Source organism: Vespula vulgaris, chromosome 19, assembly GCF_905475345.1.
Source record: "Vespula vulgaris chromosome 19, iyVesVulg1.1, whole genome shotgun sequence".
Classification (NCBI taxonomy): Eukaryota; Metazoa; Arthropoda; class Insecta; order Hymenoptera; family Vespidae; genus Vespula; species Vespula vulgaris.
In genome coordinates this window covers 333,742-354,419 of record NC_066604.1, presented here as the reverse complement: position 1 = coordinate 354,419, position 20,678 = coordinate 333,742, and the positions used below count along the sequence as shown (strand labels likewise).

General features: G+C 30.1%; 4 protein-coding genes and 1 long non-coding RNA gene across 17 annotated transcripts; 2 read left to right on the top strand and 3 right to left on the bottom strand.

Moving 5' to 3' along the window:
* Positions 1–129: 129 nt before the first annotated feature.
* Positions 130–7,942, bottom strand: LOC127070853 (uncharacterized). Of its 11 annotated transcripts, none has more exons than XM_051009380.1 (9): positions 3,275–3,873; positions 2,952–3,174; positions 2,478–2,614; positions 2,174–2,395; positions 1,916–2,098; positions 1,710–1,829; positions 1,448–1,619; positions 1,329–1,383; positions 130–1,185 (listed from the first exon to the last, which is right to left on the bottom strand). In XM_051009380.1, the coding sequence occupies exons 1-8, from the start codon at positions 3,401–3,403 to the stop codon at positions 1,346–1,348; spliced, it is 1,224 nt and encodes a 407-aa protein (XP_050865337.1). In that variant the 5' UTR covers positions 3,404–3,873; the 3' UTR covers positions 130–1,185; positions 1,329–1,345. The 11 variants fall into 11 exon arrangements, with proteins under 11 accessions (XP_050865337.1, XP_050865340.1, XP_050865343.1 ...); XM_051009383.1 differs by lacking the exons at positions 130–1,185; positions 2,952–3,174; positions 3,275–3,873 and adding exons at positions 7,220–7,407; positions 7,531–7,717; positions 7,794–7,942 and having other exon boundaries at positions 1,198–1,383; XM_051009386.1 differs by lacking the exons at positions 130–1,185; positions 2,952–3,174; positions 3,275–3,873 and adding exons at positions 7,220–7,407; positions 7,531–7,643; positions 7,794–7,928 and having other exon boundaries at positions 1,198–1,383.
* On the top strand, positions 4,820–10,395 carry LOC127070857 (uncharacterized). The gene is made up of 3 exons (XR_007784715.1): positions 4,820–5,233; positions 8,409–8,472; positions 8,600–10,395. It is a non-coding gene; the product is annotated as an uncharacterized LOC127070857 (long non-coding RNA).
* Positions 10,396–10,436: 41 nt separating this feature from the next.
* On the top strand, positions 10,437–13,870 carry LOC127070871 (uncharacterized; the record flags this gene model as incomplete). The annotated part of the gene is made up of 3 exons (XM_051009415.1): positions 10,437–10,724; positions 10,790–10,951; positions 12,774–13,870. Coding segments are annotated over 3 exons (834 nt in total), but the record flags the coding sequence as incomplete, so codon positions are not given.
* Positions 13,871–14,334: 464 nt separating this feature from the next.
* LOC127070591 (carboxypeptidase N subunit 2-like) lies at positions 14,335–18,791 on the bottom strand. 3 transcript variants are annotated; one of them, XM_051008731.1, is made up of 7 exons: positions 18,404–18,791; positions 18,030–18,180; positions 17,884–17,955; positions 17,666–17,809; positions 17,054–17,441; positions 15,924–16,183; positions 14,335–14,912 (listed from the first exon to the last, which is right to left on the bottom strand). In XM_051008731.1, the coding sequence occupies exons 1-7, from the start codon at positions 18,627–18,629 to the stop codon at positions 14,519–14,521; spliced, it is 1,635 nt and encodes a 544-aa protein (XP_050864688.1). In that variant the 5' UTR covers positions 18,630–18,791; the 3' UTR covers positions 14,335–14,518. The 3 variants fall into 3 exon arrangements, with proteins under 3 accessions (XP_050864688.1, XP_050864689.1, XP_050864690.1); XM_051008732.1 differs by having other exon boundaries at positions 17,054–17,170; positions 17,686–17,809; XM_051008733.1 differs by lacking the exon at positions 17,054–17,441 and having other exon boundaries at positions 17,686–17,809.
* A 147-nt stretch (positions 18,792–18,938) lies between these two features.
* On the bottom strand, positions 18,939–20,539 carry LOC127070593 (uncharacterized). Its single transcript, XM_051008739.1, has 3 exons — positions 20,372–20,539; positions 19,381–19,689; positions 18,939–19,228 (listed from the first exon to the last, which is right to left on the bottom strand). The coding sequence occupies exons 1-3, from the start codon at positions 20,391–20,393 to the stop codon at positions 19,170–19,172; spliced, it is 390 nt and encodes a 129-aa protein (XP_050864696.1). The 5' UTR covers positions 20,394–20,539; the 3' UTR covers positions 18,939–19,169.
* Positions 20,540–20,678: the final 139 nt, after the last annotated feature.

Sequence of the window (20,678 nt, the reverse complement as noted above, 5' to 3'; positions counted from 1 at the left end):
GGATACGATAGTGAAGTTTTCAATATAAAATGGTATGTAAATTATTAATAATTATATAAAATGTAATATTGAGTTCAAAGAAGAAATTAAAGAAATTATGACATTGAAATGAATATGAGAGTGAAGATATTGTTACTTTACGTTCAAATTTTTATTAACCCTTTTTCAACATAAGTATATCCTACCAATGCATCGTTTTGTTATGCACACTCATTTTATATCAAGGTCACACACTAGAAATTTGTCGTACATTACTTCGAATAATTAAATGATTATTCAATAATTTACAAATGTACAAATAGTGGAATTTAACGTCTTGATTCATATCGTAATAACCAATTGAATATTGTTCTTTTTTGTATTTTTGTCGATTATCCAGCATCAAAAGTACTTGAAATTATAATTGTATTTTGATCTTGGTATTCTCTTTGACTATTAGTGTAATCAAAATTTTAACGAAAAAATAACAGTCTTTAGATAAAAATTATCTATGATACGTATCAATACAAACTACTTAGTAGAAATGTGTGATAAAGGTGATGAAATTGGAGGTTTTATGTACTGCAGCAAAGTCTTGATATACAATATTTGAGACTTTAATCATACTTTGGACGAATTAGGTATAATACTGCGCATGTTATAATGTGCGTAGTTTTGATTAATTTTATCTGACCATGTTTTGTATAGATTGTCGTAAAAAATAGCACTTATTGTGCCTGTTTATAGACTTATAAACAATTCTATTCTAAATATATTATCGTGCAGAACAAACATTTCATTATAGTAAATAAAGGAATTACATAAGTGTAATTTTGAAGTAATAATTTAAACAAAGAATTTTGAATTAAATTGAAGAAATCATGCATCTAATAGATATACGACTCGATTTATGATATCTAATAAATGTTATGTTAATAGAAATTTATAACTGAATAGAGTAGATAAAGTGGATGATGAACTTGTAGATTTTGTACTTTGTAAGTATTTCCAAATGTATATACTTTCAATGTATCAGAATATCAATATTATAATTGTACAAATTATTGCTTGGTATAGATAGTTTCCTCCAGGTCATGAAATACTTGCAGAATATTCATTTAATAATATGTAATATTCATTACATACTTCAATATAACATCCTTTTCTTTGACGACATACATAACCCAGAGTTTAAATACGTAATTCCTGCTAAATAGATAGTTTCATAAACCTTCCTATTTTATTAATATTTACAATTACACATCTCTTTTATGTTGCCTACAGACTGTTTATCATACGTGCAGGAGCTATTTTTCAAAATCACAATTTTGGAAATATTTATACTCTACCTATATCTATCTTATGTTTAAGTGTTTGTGCTTATCCTCTGAACATTTTGACTTCCTAGAAAATATAAATAATTTATAATTTATCATAAAATCTTTTTAATAATGTTTTTATAATATACCTTCAATGGGCATTTCTCTTGTATCTTGATCGTTAATAATTCTCTTTTCATTTCTTATTTCCGTTATTGTATTTAACATAGCAGTAGTTGAATTTTTTACAGCAATATAAGATTGTTCCAAACGTTTTAGTTTATCATTTAATTCCATACTGGCTGCATATATTTGTTTCACCTACAACATTAATATTTAAGTAGATCAATGATAGCTAATAATATTGTAATGACAATAATAATTGTTCATCTTATTAAAAAGATAATTTACCTGTTCCGTTAATGATGGTAATGTAGTTATTTGTTCAGATATTTTTGCATATTCTCCTTGCAAAGATATAACCTTTGTACTAACATTTTGGGTCGTATCCAAGAGGGAATTCAATATTTTCTGGAATAATGCAATATTATTAACAAATACAATAACGAATAAATAATTCTTTTTAATTCAATAGCTGTAGTTCATTGTAAATTTACATGATCTTTTTTCTGATCTTCACTAGTCCATTGAAGAGTTCTGGAGAGAGTTTCATTAACGTGTGTCAAGTTATTTGTTACACGCAATATTGCGGCATTTAATTCTTCGGTTTTCAATTTGGTTTCATTGGTAGTTAAAATTTGAGGTTTTTGCGTTATATTAATTAATTCAGAAACAGTATGCTATAAAAATAAAATGAGAAAACAATTAAATTTTTGAAAGCAAAATCTATATACTTTTGAATTTAATAAACTTACCTGTATGTTGGTAATATTTTGTAACATAGTAGTTTGAATGTTTTGTATGCGCGTATTAGTTTCTTTTAATGTTGTTACAGTTGAATCCAAATCTCTTATTTGACTGCCCAATGAAACAACAGTCGTTGAAAGTGCTTTTAAATCTTTAGGAACATTGGCAAGTTCCGGAGCAGCGTGCACCCATTCTTGAACTTGATGCAATCCATGTTGTATGTTTACTAACTGCAATGAACTCTTATTAGACATATCAAATACAACATAATTATAATTAATAAGCATAAGTAATAAGATATGAGATATTTACCTGAATCGTAACATTACTTATTTGAAATCTAAGATCTGATAGATGAGAGAAAATAACGGTTTGATTATTTTGCAGATCCCTCGACATGGAATGACATTTTTGCAAAGCATCAGGAACACCCTCGTTACCAGCAATTACTGTAATATAATAAACATAAGAGAACCTCATAAAAAATTAACTAAGCCATTGTCAAATATGTAATAGAGAAACGCTGTTACAATTGTTACAGCTTGAATCGAGTGGTTATTTAACATAAATGATGACGATTACAAGGTGAAATTATATCTCCAAAATTTTTACAACGGATAAACATAGTTGCGACATATAATTTCATTCTGGAATTAATTGTAACTAATTTACAAAAATCCTATATAAAAAAAAAAAGGAGAAAAAAAAAGAAAAATCGATATTTTTATTATCGTAGATTTTCAAGATACATGACTACGTGATTTTTCAAGTCCTTCACAGCAATACCTTGATCCAATTCCGTTCTTAAGGCGCTGAGTTGTTGACGAACATCAATAAAAAGCCATATTAAGCTAGCAGTAGCTAACACAGAAGCGCACGCCAAAAAGGCACTACAAGCTTTAAGAAATCCCGGACAAGCTTGGCTCCTTCTTCCTCTGCATTTGCGACTGCTTCTTGTCGATGTGTTCCAATATTCTGAACGTTCGTCACTGCTATCCGTCAATAACTCCTGCAAAATAAATTATCGTCAAATAGTCATTGTTAAAAAAGACAACAATTGATATAAAAATAATTCTATATAAAAACTTTGTTTTAAGATAAACTCATACCTGAGAACTACGTTTGCCGGAAGTTCTTCTCGAAACAGCATGTGGAGGTGCAAGAGCATCTAATTCCTTACGTTTCTTCATTTTCTTCGTTGGTTGACGAAGCGGAACCGTAACCGCTACCGAGTCCATCTCAAGTAAAACCTCCTCCTTCGTCTCCTTGATTTACATATACTTATTATTCTTATGCCGAGGTATATTTCGAGGTGGTTGTAATTTAATACGTTATATTATAATCATTGACTTTTAGTGTTTAACGCTAAACGTTCATGTTGCCTGGTTCATTGCGTCTAAAAAATGTCTGATGTTTATTTCATCGCGATACTTCTTCATGTTTAATAATGAAGTTTCGTGATGATAGTTCGAATAATCCAAGGAAAGACATGTTTGTTCGTTCGAAGATCTTACCTATTATTTTATTTAATTTAACATACGTATGCATATCAGTTTCTTTTATTTCATACATAAAGGTCTATAATTTATCTACACGTATTTTTTTTTTTTTTTTCTTTTGTAAGCATATAACAATGAGCACTATTATAGTTGCACGAATTTGAAAAAAATTATGCAAGAAAAATTATAACGAATAAAACATGAAATTGTAAGAGCCAATTTATCGAAATTTAAAGAAATTATCAAACCTTATTGTTAGCTTCATTTATACTCGAGAAAAGATATCACTTTAAATTATTGAACATGTCTTCTTCGTATTCCCGTATATTGCTTTACATATTAATGTTATCGATAGAAATTAACATAAGTCTATGAATATACTTTCTCACATTAATTTCTGCACATATATAAAGAATATAAACGTGAAAACGAGAAATGAGACACTATTGCGATGCGAGCTGAAATAATAATGACTCACACTCAATATAAAGTACGATAGTAGTGTAATTCGAGTTGTTTATAAATTTTTTAATAAGTAGAATATGTTTATTACGAGGAACAATAACGGGAAAACGAAAAAGAAGAAATAAAAATATATTATATTTCTTCAATGGAGTTAGTAAAATTAGAACTTTTTTGTCGTCAATGCATTTGTTATCGTTCTTTAAAGCGAAATAACACTTAAAACGAGATGCAAATGGTCTCGACGAAGTTAACCAAGAGGCTATAATCAACGGACGAGTGATACGGAGCGATTAAAAAACGATGCATTTACAACCGAACATTGTCGCGATACTACTGAGAAGCTCTTATCATCAAATTGGTGGCTAACAATAACAGCAGGTAAGCGCGCCTTGTAGGAAAACGCGCGAGCGCGTATCTTGAGGACACGTATAGATGCTCTGCTATTATACACGATTTCTCTATATGTGTGTTTGTTTGTGTGTACGTTTTGTACAGGGTGAGTCAATAATTACTGTCAAACTTGAAATAACTCTTTTGTTCAGTGGCTTAAAAATTTTTAAACGAAAAATTATATAGACACGCTTATTGACTTTTTTATTGGCTAGCTGAAGAAATTATAGGTCACTTTTCTTTTGTTTTTATTTATTTATTCCTTTGTTCTTTTTCTTTCTTTTTTTTTTTAATCATCAATAAAAATTTATTTCAGACGGTAATAAATGCTGACTCATTCTGTATATATTATGTACTTGTGTGTGTGTGTAAAACTTGTTATACATACACATATATAGGAAAATCAAGTACGTCTCGCCGAAGTACGTTCTGCCGTTTTTAAATCAAATACACGTGACTATGTTACAACCTACTGTGTGTGATGTCTGATGTGTGTGTGTGTGCGCGAGTGCACGTGTGTGCGTGTGTACTTGAGTTTGGTTGGTTATGTGCGTGCGTGCGTGCGCGAGTGAACTTGCTCGAAGTTTTCGTCGAGACAGTTTACTGCTTGCTTTCGTCTCTATCGCGAAACCAGGCCAGATTGTTTTCCGTCTGTGACGAATGATAACGAATATCAAGTAATCAAAGACCGTAAGAGAATGAGGTGACGATTTAGTAAGCGAAATAATATTATTGTTTATTTTCTTTCTTTCTGTTTTTTTTTGTTTTCGTTGTCAAGAAACATATTTAAATTACTGTTTCAATGTTTAATTTTAATTGGAAACTTTGTTGCGAAAATAGAAACTATCGTCGGATTATAAGGGACAATCCACGTTGGTACGTGTGTGTGTGTGTGTGTGTGTGTATGTATGTATATATTTCTTTTAAATACATATGTACATCGTTATCTCGTTCAGATAATAACGTTATCGTAAATTTCTATCTTCAATGTGTTCTCTGTCTTTTTGTTTTTTTCTTAAATTACATATCAATATATCTCAATTGTATGTGGTCCATAATTTATTTTATTCGAGTCAGGCACTTATAAAATACGTTTTTATTCAAAGCTTAACAAAATGTTTTCATAAAACATTAACGAAACGTTAAAACTTTACGATTTGTTTTTTCTTAATCATTCAATAAATCAATGACTAATTTGACATAATGTATCATTTTATTTCATTAATCAGTCGTTCGTTTCGTTTCGTTTCGTTTCGTTTCGCTGTTTTAAATACGTTGGCAATTGTTATGACTTACGAATTTGACATAAGTTGGTTTTGCGCTTTCACGACCGAAGAATGTTTGTCATATTAAGCGTTTTTTTTATCGAGGAAGTTGTCTTCAAAGTGTACGTTAAACCAATGACTGGCGCCGTTATCTATCGCAAAACACTTTCGACACACGGACACACGTTCTTCTTCGATTAAAAAAACCCATTCGACCTTAACATCATTTGAATCGACGGTGATATCGTCGTGACATAAACGGTAACCGTTTCGAGTTATTTTTCAAGTCGCGTCGAAACTTCAACCACGTTGGAAATGAATTATAAAAGTCTTATTCTCATCGATTCGAACTTGTATATTCTGTGCAAAAGTTGGGGAAAAACGGAAACAATACGTATAATAGTCCATAAAGCCCGTAAACGTTATAATTCTCTTTCTTTTTTCTCCCTTTCTCCTTGTCTTTTTCTCTCTTTTTTTTTATGCTATCCTTATTTCTCCCACTACCGCGTACCCTCTTAACGTTGTGAAATCATTCGAAATTGACACAATGAGATCGATTGGTCGTGTAATAATTTGTGATTAAGTCTTTCAAAAATCCAGATTCAATATCCTTCGTCCCGTCGGATCGTTTATAAAATGAAGAAATTAAATTTCATGTTGAACGGACACGATTATATGTAGTACATATCTCTCTCGTAATGATCGATCGTAAACTGTTACACGTTTTGCGAATATTTCACACGATAAAAATTATCTTTTTTTATTCCATGACAGTTGGTCAGTCTTGAGTTATTATTTAAGCACAAACGTATAAATAAGCACGTATATATTCGATTTGGAAAATAAATTTAGGCCGCGTTATAACTTAAAAGGAGAAAATAAACGTCGTTGTGCCAAATGGACGAACGATTTCCGTGGAGGCCACACTATCGACACACACACACACATACACGCGCGCGCATACGCAAGTACGAGACTCGCCCGCCACTCGTCGTCGCTGATATCGACTGACGAAAGAAGGGGTTGCCGTACGTGAGGAACAACTCTACTCCTACCGCTAGGGGTTGCTTCGTACGATAAAAACTGTATTCGTACTACTGACACACCGAAACTTTTAATATCGAATAACTAATAATAACGGTGCTAATATTATATAAAATTAATATTAATATTAATATTAAAGTACATACACATATTATAAAAACAATAATAGAAATATATTTAAACATTTATGGATTTTTTATATAATTCATAAAAATCATTCATTACTCAAATCGTTACAATTAGTTCCAGAATATTTTATTCGATTACTAATAATTTATATTTACATATTAATTTCTATTGAACATGCCATATATATACATATATATGTATATTTGAATCCAAAGTATTAATGGATTAAAACGTTGTTCGAATATATTTTAACATTACTTACCCAATTTTATAGATGTGTCCATTCTTTCGATTTCTCCATAGAAAATTGCAGCTACCCAGGATAAAGCTATCAACCAAAATATTATCAATAGGGCTACTACCCATAATGATATGACTCTTATGTCTGATCTATTGCAACCGCATATGTCGTTGTCTTTAATTTTAACAGTACTTCCTTGCCTATATCTTCTATAACACAAATGATATCGTAATAATAAATGATAACAATTCGTTAAAGCAGTAATTTAAATAAATATTTTTATTAACAACAGTTGTATCACACCGAATATTATTATTGATATTTATTCTTACCGTTTAACTTTCTTTTTTCTTGGTGTCAGGACTAAATCTGGTATATCTGATTCTGTTTCTGATAAAAGATCGAGAAGATTCACAGTTTCCTTGTTTCCTTGCATAGTTTTTTCCTTGTTATTTAAAATCTTCATTATTGAATTTTATATTAAATTAATTGAATGCATCTTTACACAATGGCATTATTCTGATGATATATTTTAAAATTAATTTTAACAATGCTAGGAATTATCGTTATATCGTTTATATCAATATATAACTACCTTTATTGGATGTCCTTTGGAAGCAATTAATATATTTATATCTATTATTAGTAAAATGTAAATGGAATTAAATTAAGACAAGATTTATATACTTTGGCACATAACCTACTTTGATACATCTTTCTGTGTTAGTCATTCATAATTTGTATATACATTACCATCTATTGCTGAAAAGAAACATTAAATTATTTTAAACTCTGACGAACACGCCAACATCGGTAAAGTAGAGGCAACATCATACAGGAAATGACGACTAGCGAAAGAAGAGCACTCGAGCGCTTCTACTGGACAATGTTCTAATCTATTTTCCTAATCCTTTCTTCCTGCTTAAACTAATATCTGTTTTGTCTTATGATATCTGTATTTCTTTGTTATATTTTTCTTATCTATGTATATATCTATATAGATATATATCTTTATCATATCATCGTTACAAATGAGCTATTAAAACAATTAGTTTTATATAAAATTCCATAAAAGTTCCATTCATATGCCATCTAGCGGACGTTTCATGGCAGGAATCAAATAAAATGATATTAATTTATATTTTATTAAACTAAATGTTTGCATTTCCAATTCAAAATTATATAATTACTATGATATTTCATATTACAGATTCGTAAAAAATTCTTGCAGAATAGAATATTATTAAAGCATTTTAACAAATTTATTCGTTCAGGTAAAGAAATTTGAAGTCTAACAAAACAACATTAAATCTTGTTATATAGTTGCATTGATTTTATAAGCTTAATATTACCTATTCATATGTTATTACCTATTATTAAAAAAACATTATTATATTACAGCTTCCCTGTTTGATTTTATTGATAAGACATTGAGAAGATATTCTTATTGCTGAAGGTAGAAATTTTTATTCATCGTACATTCAATAAACATTCAATATACATGGATAGCCAGAAAACTCTATATTGTATCACATGATATTTACTTATATTGTATTTAATAATATTATCAAACATTGATTTACATTATAAAACACATTGTTAATTTTCCATTTTTATATAACAGATTACCAAAAAGTTTGTCCATGATGATGTATTGTCACAGTTAAAATCTTCTCTCAAGATAAAAAAAAATTAAAATTTATAGATAATACTACCATCAATACTATGCATTATCAACAATATTTCAAAATTTTATGAATTAAAAATTTTGTTCTTTTAAATAATTTTTTATGTCATAGATCTCCTGTATGATTTCATTAGTGAAACAAATGAAAAGGACTACCTAATGAAAACAGCATTGAATCTGACAGTGTTTACAGATTTTGTGAGTGCAATTTTCTTGGATGATTGCTAAAGCACAATAAAAATGAATTCAAGCTTGTTTCAATTTTTGTGCACATATACATATATTCTTCTTTCATTTTCTAGCTTTTTTAATCTTTATTTTATTTTTATGTTTTTTTTTCTAGCTCTTTATTATGTTAATTTAATTATTTATTTTTAACTAGTTTTTATTTATAATTATGTAGTTCCTTCTAATTTAAGTTCAATGGACTTATGTCTATTTTTCCACATCTTCTGTTCTTCAACAACTTGTTTCTTTTACATGTATAATATTTTAAATTGACTGACATCAAAGCCAAACCAATTTATTCATCTAGAACCAGTTAAAACAGTAATAGGATCTTTCTCTCAACCTGTAAGATCTTTAGACTGAAATGATATTTTAAAAATTCATGAAAAGTTCTTTGTGATTATAAATTTTATAATTATTATCAGAGTTGCATTAACTTGTAAACAAGTATCAATGATTAATAAAAAGAGTATTATAATTAATTATTTCAAAATTGATCAGAATTGCATCAAGATTAGATTCATTTATATTCAACAAGAATATCGTTTATATAATTTCTAAATAAAAATATTAAATATATGGGTATTCACAAAATTCTTTGGACTCTCAGAAATAATATATGAATGATATAAGAGAAAAGGGTAATAAAAAAAAGTGCATAAATAATTGAATAATTACATTGTGAACTTTTTCTTTATTTATTCATGTAATTAACATATGTATACATTACTATTTCAAGTTTCGCGCTGAAACGATGGTCCATCTCGTGCCATCTGATGTGATAACTAGTACTATTGTATCTTCAATAATAAAATCAGTGCACTGTACCCAGTGAGTGAAATAATGTTAGCATACTGTACCAGTCGGACAATCTCCTTTATTTTCCCCTATTGCCTGGAGGGAGGTATGCATCCGTCCACTTGAGAGTAAAATTATCTCTAGTTGCTCTCGAGAGTATTTCTTATTATTGGATGTTACGTTTGAGAGTTACTATCCGAGAGCAAACTCAGCGTTTCTCAACTTTTGTTGTCGTACGACTCAATACATTGTTTAATAACAATACCAAGACTTACAAATGTTTGTAATATAAATTTTTAAGAATACGATAGATTCAAATGACCGTATATTTTTTTAAAGATACAGCTGTTACTTTCGGAATATTTAGAAATCGGCTATTTACTCGCGATAATATCCTAAAAAAATTAAAAAAGATTTTTTATATAAATCAGCTTGCTTCAACGCAAGGTAACAATTTTCATTTATGCGACTGATTAAAAATCTAACGCGTTCCGTAGGTTGAGAAACACTGGTTTAATATTCTGAGAGCGATTGCGTTGTAAAGAACTCTCTCGGAAATACGAATCAGTTTCGTATTCTGAGAGTAGCTATCGCGAGAGTAACAACGAAACAATGACTGCAAGAAAAGAATGGAGGAAAGATGAGACATTTAAATTAATAACTATGTACGAGGTAAATACAATATTGTGGAACACGAAGGATTTGGATTATAAAAACAAAGAAAAAAAAAACAAGACCCTACGGCAAATTAGCACACATTTTCAATGTTCAGTAGAAGAGGTACAACGAAAAATTCACAATTTACGGAATCAGGTAAGGTATAATATAAAGTCTGCATGAAATTAAATAAATATATTATTTAATTATTCAAATTACAGATGTCACAAGAATTAAAAAAAACTAGTAAGAAGAAAAGCGGGAATGGGATCGATAAGATGAATGGTTCGAACTGGCCGTATTTTGCTTCTTTAAAATTTTTAATTCCAATATTTTCAAAAGATGCGACTCAGGCGACATGTACACAGTCATCAATGACTATAGTAAGTAATATATATATATATATATATATATATATATATATATATATATAAAATATTATGTCACTTATTTTTTACAAATACTAATTATATATATCTACATAATCATGAAATATGAATAATGAATAAAAAACTTTTTAAATTCATCGTACATTTTTTTGAGAAATTTTTACAATTTTTACAATTTGATATCCCGCGATTCAATGAAAAAAAAAATGCATTTTCAAAAACATTTTCGCTTCGTCAACTATCTCATGTTAATTCATAGCATTCGCCTTAAGTATCAATTAATCCTGCATTTAAATAATGTTTATGTGATAAAAAATTCTGTAACTTCTAATATATCTTTAGAAAAACATTAATTACTACTATGCCCGCTAGGTTTATTGATTCTCTTAAAATTCAAAATTTATTGGCATTTATACCAAAAGAATTTGTTCATTATACGGCGAATTTATACGCAGGTGACGTCCCTCGTAAAACATGAACCCATATACGACAATATAAGTTTATATTATCTATAATAAATATAATTTAATATCTGATGAGATCGCTATATACTTTTTATTTCTATATTTGTCATTATAATTGATTTTTGCCGATATATTTCTTACTCATTTCATTGTTTACACGAACTGTTTTATGAAAAGATTCATTTTAATGAAATCCCAAAAAATTTCTAATGCCTTAGATCCCTTAAAGGTTTAATCCGTCAATGGATGTACTCTAGACAATTTATTTAAGTTAAAAAAAATACGATTTGATGTGAAATGGATAAAATTTCAAAATATATGATTTTATCGCAAATATGTCATCAGCCACAAAACAATAACGCACTATCTTATTCAGAATTATGAAAGTGTATTTGTTCGACTCTATTGCTTAATGAACAATTTTGAAAAGATCCTCCTCAAGCAGATATTCTTCCATTGCATCCAATATCAATATAAGTAAATTTATACTTTGTATCAATCATAGTTCAATTCTTCAAAAACAAATTTTTTTATAGTTGTAGAAATGTCTTCCACCATTTGTCGAAGCTAATATTGCGACATTTTTATCGTCAATGATAAAAAGTAAACAATACCAGTTGATAAAATGTTTTAAAATGTTTTAATAATCGTTGGAAATTAAAAAAAAAAATATATATATATATATATACACACACATATTATATTTTTTAATACAGTATATATATATTATAATTTTATTTTATATTGGATAATGTCAATCTTTTATCTTTTTTTTTTCAAATCTAAAAAATATTACTTATTCAAATTAAATTGTTACGATAAAGGAATATTATTATATTATTATATTTATTTTAATAAGTTCGCGAAAATTTGTAACGTCTGAGATCCTTTAAAGTTTTAATTTAATCCGCCAGTGGACATACTGTAGACATATTATTATTATTATCATTATTATCATTATCATCATCATCATCATCATCATCGTCATCATCGTCATCATCGTCATCGTCGTCATCGTCGTCATCGTCGTCATCGTCGTCATCATCATCGTCGTCATTGTCGTCATCATCATCATCGTCATCGTCATCGTCATCGTCATCGTCATCGTCATCGTCGTCATCGTCATCGTCATCGTCATCGTCGTCATCATCATCGTCATCATCATCATCATCATCGTCATCATCATCATCGTCATCATCATCATCATCATCATCATCATCATCATCATCATCATCATCATCATCATCATCATCATCATCATCATCATCATCATCATCATCATCATCATCATCATCATCATCATCATCATCATCATCATCATCATCATCATTATTATTTTTTTTTTTGTTTAGGAGGAGAAAACTACCAGAGAAGAGGAAGATACAAATGCGGACAATGAAAAAAATGAGGATAGAATAAAAGAACCAACGCAATTACCGAGGAAACGTAAACGCGAAGACGATTTTGACGAAAAACTTTATAGTTCAGCTTTAAAATTCTTTCTAAAGGAACCAGACGATTTTGATAAATTTGGCCAATACGTGGCGTTGGAATTGAAAAGCCTTAAATCAGATTTTAATAAAGCTAAATTAAAAAGCGAAATACGAAAAGTGATTGTTCGTATTGCGGACGAGGATATGTATAATAATTTTTCAAGTACATCATCTGCTTCTACGCCAATGGCATCTCCTACTGTTCGGTCAGAAACACTGTTAAATCAATCAATCTTGCCATGATTATGAACATAGACGTGTATAGACAGATCTCAAATAGTGATTGGATCGATACCGATACTATTGATGATATTCAATCGATTCAATACCAAAGTAATCAATGGGAAGAATCGATACATATTGAAATTTTATGTACTTGGTATCAAATTTTCGATACTAATACTTCTTAAATCGATATCAAATCGAGAAGTGTTTACATCAAATCAATAATCGTTTGATACCTCATGAAAGTATCAATACTCATTTGATACCTCTGCTGGTGTATCGATAAATAAATAAAGAGTGACCTTGAAAATTTAACGAATGGATATTTAAAAAAGAAAAAGACAAAAAATGGCTCATATTTAAATTTTCATACGAGTATCGCATGGGTGCACGATATTTTTATAGAAGTATCAAACGGATATCGTTACTTTTGATACCTGTAACTTGGATACTATTCGATACGACGTTGTAATTAGTAGATTGATATCGATAGTATTGATTTAGTATCAGTCTGATCATTAATCTCAAATGGACAACGTTATGTTTGATAGTAAGCTCTCGGCAAGCATGCCAGTGGCAATTTAAGAATAAAAATTCTCGTTCTCATACGGAAAAAAAAGCAATTGTAAAAAAATTGTCGAATGAACACTATACGGTAGTCAATTTTAGTACACTCATATATTATACATACATATATATGTAGATATATTTATATGCAATAAACGTTTATATTTATACGCAATGAACGTTAATAATTTATTTCTTTATTATTAAATATATCGAGTATTTCATATATCTAAATGTTTATAATTTATTTCTGAAATTTGAGTAAATGATATTTTATCTATGTTAATTCATCACAGTAAATTAATTATAAAATAATTAATTATTTGGCACTTTTTATAAATTTTTATAATGTCATATTATTTCAGATTCTAAAAAGCATTCTTAATACATAACATAACATAAATGTCTAAAATTTATTCTTGCAAATTATATAAATAATATTCTCAATGATTAATATTTACGTTAGAAAATTATTTTTTGCTATTAATTATAAAATCAATAAATTTGTTGATAAACTTAATTTATACTCTAATACTATTTATAATGAAATTTGCGTATGTGAAGATCTTTGAAATGTTGTATATTTAATAAATACATTGATAATATCTGGGAAAGTAAAAAAGAAGAATAATGTTTGATAGACCACTATTGAAATTTGATAGAAAATTATATAATTCTTGATTTATTAGAAATTATTATTAATAATTTATATTCCAAGAAAAAAGATATCAAGTAATATTTAATATTTTGATTTGAATCAATTGAATCATGAAATTATTAAGTAAAATAATATGAGAAAAAACGATGCATCGTTATACTTCTGCAACTTTGCCAAGTGCGTTTGATAAAGAAATTCCTAATAAATCTTTCGGTACTCTTGGAACTAGACCCTTCATAGAGGCCCATTGACCCTCGCAAAGTTCATGGAACGTTAATCGTAATAACAATTTTCCTCCCATAGCACCAGGACCTCTACATATAACTCCAGCTCCAAATTCCCAGGATTTCGAATTATCACCGATGTTAATCTCGCCTATGCTGGAACTATTCGTGATTGTTAAATATCTCCTTTGTAACCACGTTGCCAGATAAGCAGCCGAACAATCGCAGTGCCAAGGATTCCGTTCCAATCGAAGCTGTCGTATTGTCAATAAACCATCTAAGATCTTTGCTGGTAAATAGGATAAATAATTGGCCTCGAGTAATCTGAAAATGATGACTCGTTGATACACCGATTGTGATTATAAATTAAAGACCAATTGAATATATCGTTTGGTAGAAAAAATAGAAAATAAATATATTAAATATTTTCATAATTTCATATGTTAAATATTATAAGAATAGAAAATAAAACACTTGACATTCATTTAAATCGAAAGTTCAATAATTTTTTTTTTTAATTAATTAGGTATTTTAATGGCATATATTATCAGTATATACTTTCAAATGTTAATTATTTTAAAAGGCCATAAAGAAATAGAATACATACAAAACAATTTTACAATAAATTTAGTTATTACATTTTTAAAGATGTTAATTGAAAACAAAAACTTTAAAATTAATTTATAATAAAAGAGAAATAATAATATCATAGTTTACTTAATTCAATAAATGTTCAAAATGTCTATCATTACCTTGTATGCATAATAGACATCAAATAATTATAGTTCTTTGTATATTTTGTAACATTTCAAGTGTTATTCGTTTAATGAGGTTTATAATTTTCGCTTGTAGTTCTTATAAATTTCTAAATATTCTTTGGTACATCTTAGCTTTTATAAAATTTCAAAAACGAAATTTAAAGCTGTTCAATCAACTGATCTAAATGACCATCTAATAAGATTGATTAGATACGTCACGATTATTAAATTGTGATTCTATATGATCAGTATCATTATTATTAACTATTATTAACTTCTATACCGATCTATACTTGTTTACGATTTTTTCAAGATAATTGATTAAAGTAACAAATTAATTAAAAATATACAGGATATTCCACAAGGAAAAGCAAAAATCATTCAACTTCCGATTTAACTGGAATACGAATCTTTCATTTCATTCTCGTAAAATATTTGGCACATGATATCATAAAATTTTTCTTAATATATTTCTTTTCTATTGCACCTAACAAGAAAGATATTCATTTAGTCTTTAATTTATAATCATGTTCTATTTTCTAAATATTATGATAAAAAATCAAATGACGTTACTGACAGTTTTCGTAGATTCGGAGTGTCCTTGAACAAATCTGGATGCAAGAGTCTCAAACGATTGGAATGTAGAAAAAGAGAAGTTAAATTGTTTAATCCACGAAACGTGTTTTTTGATAGGACCTCTATATTGTTGGCGTATAAGATCAGCCTTTCCAAGGAATTAGCACTATCGAATAATCCTGGTGTCAATGTTTTTATATAATTTTGTCCCAACTGCAGTTCTTTCAGTGCCACTAATCCATCGAATGCCAATGGACGAATCTATTAACGTTAAAAACGTTTTTTAATCAGAACGTAGAGAAAGGTATTTTAAAAGTCTGAATACAACTTGCAACATTTTTGTGAGAACGATTCTCGTGGCGTGTGTAAACAAGTTTGAGATAATGGTCGGCAATTTAAACTGACCTGCCGTAACAGCTTTCCGATAGCGAAACAATGTGTAATGCAAACTCTTACTTTTTTTATTTCGAACAGCAATCTCCAACTTCTAACGAGTTTTTAAGTATTTTGTGAGAGTTCATAGACCAAGAATGACGGAGAAAAAGTGCTGGGCAAAGAAAGAAGTATTTAGGTTGTAGTTGTAGGTATAGAAGGTATTACCGAACTTTGGGATATAAAAAGCAAAAATTACCAGAACGAAATAATAATTAAAAAAAAAAAATAATAATAATAATAAAAAGAAAAAAAAAAGAAGAAAAAACCGAACGCGAAGAACAGAATGCAGTTTTTCAAATGTATTCAATGGCAGTGAAAATAAACATCAAGCTCACATTTTCTTAATATCCAATCTCTCATCTTGACTTTTCTGTTTTTCTTTTTTTTTTGTTTTAAAATAACTATCATAGATGTAACAGCATGTCTAATCTGTTGAGCTGACATTTTGAACAGAACTAAGCTTATAATGTAGATACTATCGACACTTATTGAGCAAGAAATTCAAAGATCATTCTCACAAATTATTACAGAGAGTGAGTTGCGTCAAAATTTATGTAAAAGTGTACACACTCCTCCAAGTTGCTCTCGCAAGAAATGTCATAAATTACTTGCTAGTGCAGCTGCACCTTAAAACAAGAAAACGAATTGAAAGATAACAAAGAATGATAAAAGACTTTTTAGGGATCAAGTATTTACATGAGTCAGTCTGTTGCTGGATAGCTCGAGCGTTAACAATCGCTCCAGCGAGGAAAACAAATTATCTGGTATTTCGGTTAATAGATTCCCCCTCAAATTTAATTCCTCCAAAGAGATCTGTTGATGAAAGATATCAGCCGGTAGTTTTTTCAATCGATTGTCGTCGAGTTTCAAGCACTTTGTATTAACTAGGTCACGAAAAACACCACTTTGAAGGGTGGAAAGACGATTGTGCGAAAGAAGAAGTTCCTCCAAGGTTTTCAATCCGTGAAAAGTACCACTCGGTAAATATGATATGAGATTGTTAGAAAAGTCGAGCAATACTAAGACGCTATTAGCTATGAACAAACTCTCTGGTAAAGTTTGCAATCTGTTCGAGGATACGTCGCTGGTAAAAGAAAAATGTAAATGTTTGAACGTTCGAACGTTGGTATTATTCGAACATTGTTATATTATAAAGTAATTGAATGACTAAATATTGTCAAAAGTTTTTAAATGTTTAAGCTTAAATATCTGACAAACTATGATAGTTGACGTGCATTTTTTCTTATTAATTCTCATAGTTTTTGAAAATGCATTTTAAAATATCGTCGATAATCATAACGAACTCACAGAATACGCAGATTTCGCACCTTAACAAATTGATTTTGGTGCAGTTCTCTCAAAAAGTTCTTGCTAATCCTAAGATGTACGGCGCTGTGTAAGGAAAAAAACAAATTCAATGGCAGATGTTCGATGTAGTTACCGCTCAAGTCTCTGTAAAACTTAAAACTTGATTAATCCAGTTCTGCGGTTACGTATCGATCGCGTCTTACGACTAACACACTCACAATTGGTTTAGTTGCGTCATATCCAAGAAAGTATCTCTGTGTAACGCCGTCATTTGATTACTACCCAAGTCCCTAAAACGTAAAACGTTAAATTGATACTCATTTCAACTGTTATCAAACCATATTTCCTTATTAAAGCTTTTTACAATTTTAAAATATCATTAGGAACCACTTGAGAAGGTGGTACATCGAGCAAACCATATCTCCAACAGGAAAGAGATTTTGTTTCCGGCACGCACTTACACGGTCCTTCGGCACAAATTTCCCAATCTTCGTGTGATGTGCCGATTTGCCAAACTACTCGAACACGAGTATACCACAATATGAAAAAGAAGAAGAAAAAAAAAAGAAAATTCAGTTTAACAGCTTTAGGCTCATTCAATTGACGATTAACAATTACAATTGAAATATCTCATTATCAATTGTAAGTAATTTTTCGAATTGTACGTAGAATTAAACGATTCGATGACATAGCATGTTCATGGAATTTTACTAAACCATTTGTGCGTTTTAAACTCACCTGGTTGTTCAACAGCCCTGAGTCTTCTTTCGAGGCTGGACAATCTGCTTTCAATGTCTTCGAGAAAAATATCCGAGCTCTTGGACGAATGAGAAAGATCAGGATCTATACAGGTATTCCAATTCTGCGGACAGACGCTTGCCTCACAGTATAATAATAATGTAAACAGATGAAGGATCCTCAAGAATGTAGCGAGCATTCTTACGAGAGACGATCCACGCGGCATTGTCGCGAGGACAAAGAATGAACCTTTAAAGATCGAGCTTGGTCATCATCCATCATCGTGTCGGTCACATCCTCATTAGAGTGTTTATTAATAAGAGAGGTAAACACTCATTACGCTGAAGATTGACAGACAATAGGCTTGAACGAGCACGGACATGATCGTCCGTGCTCGTAAAAATAATCGTCATTCTAAAATGACTCGTTTATGATACTGGCTATATACTCTTATTATACGTCTAACAACTACATACGTACGTCTTTTGTGTTAACGAATCGTAAAATATGATTTTTAAGTGGTATGAAGGTGTCATTGTTGGATATTAGAATTATATATTCTTCATTTTACGAGATATACATACGTATTATGTGATATAAATTGTTAAATAACAATAACGTAATGTCAACAATTATGACAGCATGGACGACAATAAAAAGCTTCTAAGGAAGCATAAGCTCGAAAGGGGAGTTAAAAACTAATAATAAATTTATAGTGCTGGCACATATCGAAATACAGGAAATGACATTTTCAATCATCTTCATTTTATGACAATCTCACTCCACCAGATCCAGGACATTCGCCTTTGCTCTTCATGGCCAATTCTGTTGATCAAACGAAAGGAAATAAATTCGTTAAGTTCAATCATAAATTATATTTCTCGTAAGCAATAGAATAAATTTTTCAAGTTTTAAAAGAAAAGAAGAAGAAAAAGAAGAAAAAAGAAATGACAAATTAGATTCGATGATATACTCACTCGATCCCATTTCACAGTTGTGAACTTCCATAGCACATTGGGTACCAAAGGTCCTGGGCTTAATATTAGCATCGGAAGGATCATGAGCGCAAATAGGATCATAAACGGTACCGCACTCTCTCGCGCAATCTTTCTTGTTCTTTTTTGCCTCCTTGGCAGCCTTTATAGCATCCTTCACATCCTTAGATGCTGTAGCAGATTCCTTTATGTCCTTTGGCTCCTTTATTTCTTTTTGACCGCCTGCCTTCGTATCGGTTGGAAAAGCCGTCGTTCGTTCGCTGAACGCGAACAAGATGGCGAATGCCAGCGCTGATTAAATAATAAAAAGATAATAACGATCACGGACATCTCGAAATCGTACTTTTTTCCAAAATATTTCGCTAAGGTCCGCGACATTACGAAAAAGCATTGAAGGTGATATGTTGTCGAATGTGAAGAGCTTTGTGGCCTTAATTCGTACTTTTATTGGATGATTACTCCTTCATTGAAATCAAGGATCATCTTGGATCGAGATCATCGCGGCTGCTTTTGTACGGCCTGATTAGTAAAGTCGCTTCGCTCAAGGACTTTCACGGTTCGGCCGATTCCTCTTGCCTTTGGGGCATCGCTTAACGCGACAAAGATGCCAGAAGACAACCGAGATAAAAATAACCGTGTAAAGGTCTTACGAAACGTAAAATTAAAAAGAATAGAATATTTATTTCTAAATTGGACAAGTTTAACAATTACGGAAAATAACTTTCCGAAAAAAGAAATTGGGATCATTGATTAAACAATTAAATAAAAGAATATTCATCGAAATATATTTTTCTAATAATTTTTTAATCTATCATGCATTATTTTTTCAATTATACGATTTGGTTGCTCTCATCAAAAACGTTTTAATAGGTCCTACTTATGGGACCTATTGTTATCAAATTTATCAAATCTGCAATATGTTGTAAGCGTATACATGCAAGCTTTGTCAAGTCTCTCTCGTTAATCGACTCACCCAATACAAAAGCTAGTTGCATCGTGTTCTCAATGATCCACTCCTTAGTATAAGATATTTATTATCCGATTCGGTTTACCGTTACAGCTCGCTTTCAGATGGTTATTGAAATGAGACTGACACGGTGCTATACTCCGCTACGACGTTTATAACCTATTCCATGGAGCTATCCCCACCTGAAAAAGCTTGAGGTGATCGCAACGAGACTGCCATTGAGCTAACTGCGTAGAGAGCGTATGCACGTAAAATGATATGGGAACGACGATACTCATTCCTCGTGCTTGGATTTACATCGACTAGTCGATAA